Here is a 10,591-nt window from a genome sequence, read left to right on the forward strand (position 1 = left end):
CACAACAGCAATCAGATAGCAGTGTCTGTTAAGCCTCTCCTTTGCTGCGCTATTAAACAGATTATTACATTATTCAAAGTGTTCGTCCTCCTCCCGTGCGTAGATTACCAAGCAAGGCACACCCAGATAAGCCTTCAGGTAGTCCAATACGTAACACGACGGCAGCAGTAAAAACAAAAGCCAAAGATTAAGACCTGTGGTGTTTGCTCCAAACACAGCTTTGCAAAGGAAAGCTTTGTCGCTGCACCCACTTCTAATGCCAGAAGAAACCGCAAGCTCCTGAACACCCTCAAATCATATTTAGACTTGTGTTACCAGCTTATTATGACTCATTATACAGATACAAGTTCCCTTCTTGTTGAGAATTCCCAGCCGAGCTGATTGTGTTGTACATGCATGTCACTATGAAGAGATTAGGCTGAGTAATTATCTTCTGACAGGTGAACAATGCGCCAGAAAAATTAAAGTTATCAAAGTGGGCCACTTGACAGTTGACTTTGGATGTGAATGACACATTGTACTTGTACTAACTTCACCTAATTAAAAGAGGTCTTTAAATTGAGACCACAAAATTATAGTGAAGCTAAATATTTAGCTAATCTAATCTTGAATTACGCTCAAATTTTTAGTAGTTTATATTTAAAACGGTTGTGCAAAACACCGCTGAAAAATTTTAATTAACAGCAGCCCTCCCCGAGTAAAATCCGAGTGTTTGCACACTTTTTAAAATCGTGTCCATCTGCCTAATCCATTGACCCAGCAGCTACAGCCTGCAAAGACAAAAAAAATAATCGAAGATTTCTGATACAGCGCACAAGACAAATATGTCTGTAATTACACAGCTCTATAGTCCAAACACAACACTGTCCAGGATCTACTGCAAACAGTATTTATTCAATATGATTGTTTGCTTTTTGTTTGGGCTCACAATAAAAAGATAGCACTCTATTCACTATTTTTTGAATACATTATGGCTTTATATTAAGTCGTCACTCGGCTTTTTGACTGATTTGGCCTCTTGGAAACAGAGACTTTACTTCCCAGCAGCGACTTTTGTGACGGCAGTTTATTCACAGTCAGAAATGAAACTAAATGTAGTATATTAGAAATTCTGATTAACATTTATCAGTTCGTTCTATTTATAGGTAAATTACATAAACATGTCAATAATATGATGACAATATGAAATATTTGAAAATAAAACTATTTTTCAGACGGAAATTTTAACATTTGAAATCAGAAGTTATCATAATTATAACTTGATTATAATTATGAACTTGAACAAACTATGGAGTTTTGGGGCAAGCATATTATGGATGTTTGTCAAGTGGATCAAAACATGTCAAAGTAAGTAACAGTCTGCTCTCTAGTGGTGAGATGTTAGCACAATAACTTCTACAGAAGGTCCCACTGGATGATCTCATAATCATTTCATCACTCCTCTACAACCTTGACCATGTTGTAAGTAAGTTACGAGTTATCAATCATCTAAATGAGAACTTGATGAAGAAATGAGCCACTTACCGATTGGATTGATGTCGAAAAAGTGCACCGGGGTCCGAAGGATGGCGTTAAACATGCTGTTGTGTAGGGTTTGGGCCGAGCTCACCAGGACATTAAAGAAGACCAAGCTGCGAAGGAAGCCAAACACTACTGAAGTGGCTGTTAAACCTGCCAAAAGCACAGGGGAAAAAAACTATCAGCATACCACAATGCTAACATTGTACCTGTTCCAAGGTATGCATTTAAAGTTCCATCTTCCAAAGCAGATATATTCTACTTAAGTTTTGCCTTTAATGATGATTTTTTTTGTCTTGAATGTCGATCTATCACTGTGAATACAAAGCCTGAAAGAGTGAAGAAGCTGGGAGTCACAAGGAGACAATCAGAGCAATGCAATAGCAGAGAACAAGAAAGGCACCGCTATCTCCCTGTACAGCTGAGACCCATGTACACATACAGCGGGCCTTGAAGGCCTTGGGCCACAGCCAAAGAACTGTGGATCTGTTCATTGAATGGCTGGCGTATTCAGAGCCTCAACAGTACATGAAAAGCAATGTGCGCTCAGTGGGCTTCACCTGCGTAAACACCTAGGTACAGGTCAAGGTCCAGCTGCCGAGGGAAGCTGCCATTGAGGTGCTCTGTCACATTGATGTGATTCTGTTGAGAGGCCCTGCAAGTCAGCCACAAAAGAACCAAAAATTCACAAGGACAAATAAACACAACGAAGAAAGAACGCTGTAACATGAAGGCACAATTCAGAACACATCCCTCCTTATCCTGAAGCACAAGGTCAGTTTCAGCAAGTGACAGATAAGGCCAAGAAAAATAGTTTGGTTCAGTCGTCTTCTGTTAAATCGTCAACCATTTCCAAGCTTAGAAAATGTCAGTCTGGCTTAGAAGACCTGCTATTCTCAAGCATTCGAGTTTTTCACAGGGTGTAAAAGAAAACAAATCTCACCAGCAAGCAAGCCACCAGTCCTGCAGAACAAATGTAATCTAAACAAGCAAAAATAAACATTTATCAACACAATTTATTACACCGTTCAATTTCGTCTAAAATGTAATTATGATAAAGATAAATTATGCGTTGTATTTTTCCAAAATTGATAGAAAACATACACCGAAATTAATTGAAGAAAATTGACTCACATGTGCTAGGGCATTGAGTAAAATGAGGAGCGAGAGGACCAGGAAGTTAGCGCCTGCTCTGAAATACTTCACATACATACGCAGGCCGACGTTTCCTTCTGACCGGCTTTCCTCCTCCGTTGATTGCACCACCTACAGATAGACACTAGTGTCAATGCCAGTCTTCCAGCAACACTTTAGATCTGGCTGTAATGAACAGCAGGGTAAGGGTGAGTACCTTCTGCCCTCTAGTGGCTGGTAGACTGCAGAACAAGCCTTTTACCCACAATGAGATTGCTATGAATCTATGCTTTCAGCTTGATGCAAACTGCTTTTTACTAATTAAAGCCAAGTATAAGCAATTTATTGTGTCAAATATACCTACCACTGCAGGTGGCTCCGCTCCCTCAATCAAAGAGTACCGAGAGGAGGAGAGGGAGGACAGAGAGGACATTGAGTTGTCAGAAAGCGTATGGGGGAAGCGGGAGACCATCCCAGAGATGGGAGTCACACCCTGCCTCTCCTCCTCCTGGCTCTCCTCCTCCTTAAGCAGGCAGGTGAACTCAAGTCCAGAGCCCTGCAACTCACTGTAGGTCCCGCGTGCCACCATCTGACCCTGATAATGACAGAGAAGAGGCGCTGGTAACAGCACAAGAACTCACACACATAGCCACTGAAATTTGAGTATCTGTAAGTGAGATGAAATCTAGGCCCCTGTCAATATGACCAATAAGAAGAGCATGTACAGTATGTAAGATTTATTTTTTTCCTATACATTTAAACGCTTAGAGAAAGACAAATCCATACCTGACACACAAAGTCCTCAAATGTGTTCTCTATGTAATAAAATAACATCCTCATTGAGGCTTTTCACAGAATATTTTTGAATGTCTGGATGTATTGTGACACAATGGTCACCGGTAATGTATGAAAAACATTCAAGTGAAAGTAATAGATCTGTGTCATATCAACGGGTATTATACAACTTGTTTCAAGTGTTTTACCTGCGCTACAACTGTACAGTAAGTAACAGGTGTTTTGTTTTGTTTTTTTGCTGATGAAAGCTGTGGTAAAAGCTGATAATCAAGATTATTATTCTACTTTTTCATGATTAAAACTATTTCAATAGCAAATATTCAGAGAACTTGGAGCATAGTAACCAGCAACAAATCTATTATTGGCTTTTATAAAACACTAAGATTCTGTTTTATAATCACCTGAGCACTTTTCTTTACATGTAAACACAAACATAAACACACACCTGCTTTAAGACAACAATTTGATCTGCAGCCTTCAGATACTGTAGTTGATGTGTAACCAGGATACGAGGCTTCTTCCTCAAAAGTCCACAAATGCACCTGAAGAAAACAAACATTTCTATCCAGCAATGAAAAAAACTCCATGAAAAGCAATTGGGAGATACTCGTGACGAGACTTACTCTTCAAAGAGGTGCCTTCCCACCTCAGCATCCACAGCACTGAGAGGGTCATCCAGCAAGTAGATGTCTGCATCCTGGTACACTGCTCTAAAAATACACACAAACGGAGGTTATCTCTGTCACTTACAAACCAAAATGTGCTTTGCTGCATCGTGATTTAGCACACCTTGCTAAGCTGACCCTTGACTTCTGTCCACCACTGAGGTTGGCCCCTCTGTCCCCGACCATCGCCAAGTCACCACCTGGCAACAGGTCCATGTCCTGAACAGGGTCCAAATGCAACCCTTACCAGTCATTCACAAAAAACGGGACTCACCACAAGCTACTTCTTCTAATACCTAGTCTACAGAGCAATAAAATGCAGCGGGGCATGTGATAATCAACAGTGATTCTCACTCTCTTGAGGGCGCAGGCTCTCAGAACTCTATCATACTTCTTGGGGTCGAGCTCTTTGCCAAAAAGGATGTTGCTTCGAATTGTGCCAGGTAAAATCCAGGGCTGCTGAGAGCTGTATGTCAGCTCTCCTTTGACCTTGACCACACCACTTTCCTGACTCAGTTCTCCCAGGATGGCACTAAGGAGCGAGGACTGGCATGCACAAACACAGAGCAAAAAACTAAGATTTCAGGATCAATTTTGGGAACCTTTTGGGAGTCAGATCTGAAGAAAATAAGTATTGAACTGAGCCAGGAGGTAATTAGCTTAGCTTAGCATTAAATTGTTGTTCAGCAAGAAATAGTTACAGCACACAACTCCCAGTAAAGCCACACATTGTTTCTGTTTGTGCTTATGAATTAAACAGTCTGATTTATTGGCAAGCATTAAAAATAACTTTAATAGAAATAGCCAATCTTCAGTTTAAATTGAGAGTTTCATAACCACTTAAACGTTCCTCACAGTAACTTTAAACAAAAGAATGCATTCTGCTGCCTGCATGCAAGCTAACTATCTTGCATCTAGCTGCCCTTTGGCTTTAACAAGAAATGATAGCACTACTCAAATACAAAAACAGGATTAATTTATGGTGAAATGAAGGAATCTTGCTATTTCCTGCTCATTATACCATCTATGTCTCCATTGTGTCAGTCAAATCTAATGGCCCCCAGTGACATTATATTTGGCATTCAACTGCTGGTAAAATAAGTCAAACCTCAGCACTGACTCAACGCTATACTTCCTATACGCCTGATGACATTATATTATCAATGATTTTGACTTACCAGTTAACATGTCTCAGATTTACCATAATGTGTGTGTGCATGACTATGAATCTTAAGACTACAAAACAGATCTGACCTTTCCAGCCCCAACAGGTCCAATTACTGCCAGGAGCTGCTCTGGCCTCACTGTGAAAGACACGTTCTGTAAAGTCGGAGCCTCTTGCATCTGAAAGAAAAGGTAAATGAACTGAAACACATGTCATGTAGTAACTATTCACTATGTCTGTTATTGTCGGGTTTACTGACATTAACGGACCATTCTAGAGGCGCCTCACAATCTGTATAGCGACACTCTTTATCCTTACTTAGACCCTCTCGGGGGGATTTAAGGATTGTTGCACGTGAGCAATATACAGATAGAAAGGAGAGACACTTTGCCCTCAATAATTCTTACCACATCCCAGTAGCATATTAAATCCTGAATCTTCACTATACAGTCCTTCTTTTCTGCCTTAGGAAGCCCCAGATGCTGAGGAGCAACTTCATCCAGCAGAAGCAAATTCTGAAAAGAAAAATCGCATCCAGATTATTAGTTTTCAGTGACAGTGATAAACACACACTGGGTATAAAATATATCATCCGTCTGTGGTGTATTTACCTGAATCCTTCTAATGCTGATGAGAGACTCAGAGACCTTCTCTATGGCAAAGGGAAAGAAGAGCGTGATGGTGAGTCTGACCGCCCCGTAGAGGGAAACAGCCATAAACACTCTGCTAGCAGACAACTGGTTTCCAGTCAGTACGTAGATGCAGACGGTGATGAAGACGATGATCTTGCTGGCCACAAAGAAGGACGCCATGTTCAGGCCACGCAGGTAGGAGCTTTTCATGATCTTGGAGATTTCCATTCTGTAAAAGTAACAAGACAGGTTGTCAGTAAACGCTGTTTAACGCTTCATTCACAATAATGGCAGCAAAACAGGAGCATTTGCTTTCATATGCTTGTCAATTAAAGACCAATGTGTAGGATTTAGGGCTGAACTAAGAATCATTATGTTGTTGTTTAGAATGTGGCCTTCATGTCTACTTAGGGAGCTGGTCCTCTTCCACGGTGTCCACCATGGTGCACCGCCATGTTTCTACAGTAGCCCAGAATGGACAAACCAAACACAGGCTCATGAGAGGGCCTATAGCAGTTTCACATTACCTGAAGGCCACCGTCTGTCCGACGCACTTGGAAAGGGAGGGGTGAGAGAGGGGCATTCAGTTGGTTGCAATCTGCAACCTCTCTGCTAGATGCGACTAAATCCTACACACTGCTCCTATTAATAACAGGATATTACAAAGACATGTTAATAGATTTTAATGAAATTTGATGAAAGGGAATGCAGGTTAGTTTATGGTGTACCTTCTGACATCATCCACCAATGCAGCAAAGGGCTTCTCCCACCCATACATCTTGATAACACGGATCCCAGAGATGACTTCATTCATTGTAGATATTCTGTCATCTGTTAAAACTGCTGTCTCAGCCCTAAAACAAGTGACACAAATGGCAGAAATGGCACCAGTGCAACAAACAAACGCAAACCTAAAAATAGTTTTCTATATTTGGTAAATCTGGCGACTGACTACGAACCTGAGACGAGAGAACAAGTGTCCGAACATAGTCTGTACTGGCATCAGGATGAAGAAGACAGCCATTCCCGCAAGGCATGATGGGCCAATCGCATACATCAACAATAATATCACAGCAACTGCTTGGATAGGACCAATCCACAGAAAGTGCAAATATAAGGTTACCTGTAAGAAAACGATAATTCATCATGATCATTTATCGTCTTTACCATGCTGAGGTCCTATATCGAGATATGAAATTACTTATTTTGTGACAGAAGTTTTGGCAATATCGCCCAGCCCTATTATTGAATGAGTCACATGTAAAATATAGAATTAAAGATACAAACATCAGATAATTACCTCGTCAAATTTGTTGACGTCATTGGATAAGAGGTTCACAATCTGTCCTGTGGTAGTTTTGGCAAATGCTTTACTGTTAAGACAAAGAGCCTTTGCAGAACAAAGGTGTTAAATCAAGTTATAAAAACCACAGGAATAGGACATGAGGTTATGAGGAATATGAGGATGACATGGATACATACATGCACCTCATAATGACTGACCTTCCGATAGATCATGTGGCACATGGCCACACGAATCTTCATGCCTGCTCGCTGGACGTGGTAGAAATAGAGGTGATGAAGGACGGAGAGGCTAATGGCGGTCAAGGAGATGCCTGCAGCATAGCTGTAGGCCTCATAGACCGCGGCTGTGTTGCTGGGGTCATAACTCTCAAAGAACTCAATTATCTTCCCAAGTAGCACCGGCTGAATGACTTTGATAACTTCCTGATAGAAAATGAGATGTAAGGCAGATGTGTGGGTGTGCTGCATTAAAACAGTTCTCTGTAGGCGTTTGGTTTCACTGTGACATTGCACTGTACCTCTATGAAGATGTATATTCCAATGCGTGCGTATGATTTCCAATAGCACTGAACAAGGACTTTGGCAAGTCTGGGTGGGCGCAGATCTTTTGCCGCCTGTTGAACCTCTCTGTTCCAGTACCTTTGAAAAGTGAAAAGAAAAGCAATGATTACTCCCAGTCAGTAATCTAAAATAATGGTGCAGTGTTACTCACAATAATGCACTGTTGCTCTACTGAATGTTTCTGGAGGAAAAAAACACAAGAAAAACTCAGTTTCACATATTTCAAGCCGAATAATGTGCACGAGTGGATGTTTACTGACTAAGTATGCTTCTTATTACAGATTTTGGTGTGTGGCTGTCTGGATACGCGTTTTTACATGATAGAATATTTACTGAGTCAAATATTTGTAGCCGTGCATCGTAATGACTAAATAATAATGAGACTCCTTTTTAGGCTTTTGCAGTGGATTGAAATCTAATTGGATCTGAATTATGAAGAAATAACTTTGTTTTGTTGCTCAGCACTCTCTCTCTTTACCTCCACAATTTAAAACTATCCACTCATTACTGCAGCTGCAGAATTAACTATTGGTATGTGTCATCATCAAGTACTTTTACCTCGGATGGGGGAGGTGCTGATATTTTAGACTCGTCACACTTAGGTTATTATGAGTTCAGTAATCCGTCATGTGATAGTGAGGTACTGTCTATATATACGTAGGTGGGCTTCCCTTCCAAGCATATAGTGACTCTGTCACCAAACCCTCAAAGGGGGTGGTCGGTCCCCTATCTAGAAGATGTCCAGGCTCGAGAGGTGCCAGGCAGTGATGAGGACATCACAAGTCTCTGGTTGGCCACTAAACACTTGGATTATGTCCCAGTGGAGAAAGAGGTCATTCCAACATGGCCACTGCTTAGTATGAGAATAAAGATCTGATCGTTGTTCGGAGGCAGTAGTTTTGAGTGCGTTGTCTTTGCTGAAGTCGTGAATCGGGTCTTGGAGAACGCCCAAACCTACCCTTTACTTTCAGGGATTTCAATGTCAATAACTATAAACCTTGAAGTTGTATGGATGTGAAGAATAAGACTCTCATCTAAACCTGAGCAGTGTGTTAGTGCACATAATGTGCTAGTCACAGACAGTTCATTATCAATGCCATGTACTAACATAAGGAGGTGCACGGGTGTGCATGGTACCAGACCACCTCATGCTAATGGTTGATGATCAGTTTTGTCTCATCAGTTCAGAGGCCTAGCAAGAGAACTTTAAGTCTCAACTGATCACTCACTATATGATGGGGAATTGGATTCCTGTACCTCAGAAACCATTGGAGAGTCGGGGAACACTTTTCATAACCGCTATCATGAAAGCGGATGCCAGGAACCGGCAATGAATGCTGGTAAGAACGGGGAACAATCACGCTAAAGAGGTCTTAAAGGACATTATTTAATGTCTTACCATTGTAGCTCCTCCCCGAGTCTATGTGATGCGTCCTCTGGGAGAACTTTATACATGTCATCTTCTTCCAATTTCCTCTGGTACCCAATTCTGAACAAGGGATTCAGCCAACTGGAGAGAAAGTTACATGAAAGTAAGCTCAGTCGTTGAAAATAATGATTGAAATTATTGTTCACATAAACTATGAAAACCTAGTTTTAGCTCAATGAGAAAGCATGGAAATAAAAGAGATAGAGAGTTTTCAGTCTATGATTTTTACGAGAAGACAAAAATACATTGCTTCTGTACATTATGGATGTAGCTGGAACATTTACATACCACAGTGATACTATGCAATGTGGCCCTGACGACCATTTTCTAATTCACTATGAAAATGAATTGATTCACAGTTTTTGTATCTTTAATGTAGGTGCCAGAGTGCATTAAAAAAACATCAAAATAGACGAACAGAGTTTGTTTATAAGAAAAGTGCTAGGGTAGGATCTGCTGATATTTTGCAAAAGGGCAACAGTTTAGTATCCTTGCCATACCACTTGTTTTGTTAACAGAAGTGGAATGTTCTATTCTTCCAAATATGTTTATATACTGTTGTAATCTTCCAAAGCTTTATACTTCATAATTTACACAGTAATACACATATAAAGGGGTATTGCTGTCTCTTTACTTTGTCTTTGTATTTATGTCGAGAATAGTGCTACACAACTGAAGTTATTATTATAGTAACTACTTTTACTTTACTCGTGAAACTGAATAGCACACTTTGTCATGCTCCATGCTACTCCAGAAGTATAGGCTACTTTGCACAAGTCAGCCTGTTGTGATTTAAGACTACGGGGATAAATGTAAACCCAAGAGCCTGAGCTCCCTCCTCCGTGTGGGAACGGTGTGGTTCATGTTAACGCATGGACGGATGCTCAGCAGCTACCTGCTATCGCATCCAGGGGACAGCCTGCCTTTTGAATGGCCACAAACTGTCACACAGGAGAGCTCTCCATTCAATTAACGTCAAGCACGGCTGTCACTGCGGGCCGCTTTTCTTACCAGAAGAAAATCTTGGAGAGAAGATTAGCTGAAGCCGACGGATTATCCTTCGCCTCCTTCTGCAGTGGTTCCATGCCCCCCCCCCCCCCCCCCCCCCCCAACAGTAAAACGCAACCTGAGGACTTTCCCTGCAGGCTGTAGTGGCAGGGGGATATCGACAAAGACTCAGAGGAGTAAAACCCCGACAGAACCGCTGCTGTGAACTTCAATGTCTGTCAATATCCCACCTACAACACGCTCAGGACAGGATAACAACGCGAGACGCACCGCCGGCTTGGTTTGGCTCACTGTCAGGTGAGCGGGTCGGCGCGTAAACCCGCCCACCGCCTGGGGATTGGCTGATGGAAGTCTCCATCATTTCTCAAACTCCTTCATG

The 10,591-nt window shown here is 41.5% G+C and overlaps 1 protein-coding gene across 1 annotated transcript in view; it reads right to left on the minus strand.

Annotated features, from left to right (window-relative positions):
- The window catches only part of LOC142962773 (ATP-binding cassette sub-family C member 4-like), a 34,704-nt gene extending 24,415 nt beyond the window's left edge, over positions 1-10,289 (minus strand). Inside the window, exons 1-19 of the mRNA XM_076103416.1 lie at positions 10,216-10,289; positions 9,175-9,285; positions 7,733-7,853; positions 7,413-7,637; positions 7,210-7,299; positions 6,869-7,032; positions 6,638-6,763; positions 5,889-6,138; positions 5,685-5,792; positions 5,367-5,456; positions 4,467-4,658; positions 4,237-4,331; positions 4,071-4,157; positions 3,893-3,989; positions 3,017-3,247; positions 2,653-2,784; positions 2,462-2,499; positions 2,079-2,173; positions 1,525-1,671 (exon numbers count right to left, since the gene is read on the minus strand). Coding sequence (XP_075959531.1) covers positions 1,525-1,671; positions 2,079-2,173; positions 2,462-2,499; positions 2,653-2,784; positions 3,017-3,247; positions 3,893-3,989; positions 4,071-4,157; positions 4,237-4,331; positions 4,467-4,658; positions 5,367-5,456; positions 5,685-5,792; positions 5,889-6,138; positions 6,638-6,763; positions 6,869-7,032; positions 7,210-7,299; positions 7,413-7,637; positions 7,733-7,853; positions 9,175-9,285; positions 10,216-10,289 — 2,473 coding nt within the window. The remainder of the gene's footprint in view (positions 1-1,524; positions 1,672-2,078; positions 2,174-2,461; positions 2,500-2,652; positions 2,785-3,016; positions 3,248-3,892; positions 3,990-4,070; positions 4,158-4,236; positions 4,332-4,466; positions 4,659-5,366; positions 5,457-5,684; positions 5,793-5,888; positions 6,139-6,637; positions 6,764-6,868; positions 7,033-7,209; positions 7,300-7,412; positions 7,638-7,732; positions 7,854-9,174; positions 9,286-10,215) is intronic.
- Between the last annotated feature and the right edge of the window lie 302 nt (positions 10,290-10,591).

The sequence above is a fragment of the Anarhichas minor genome, unplaced genomic scaffold, assembly GCF_050575085.1.
Source record: "Anarhichas minor isolate MPS153535 unplaced genomic scaffold, ASM5057508v1 ptg000004l, whole genome shotgun sequence".
Taxonomy (NCBI): Eukaryota; Metazoa; Chordata; class Actinopteri; order Perciformes; family Anarhichadidae; genus Anarhichas; species Anarhichas minor.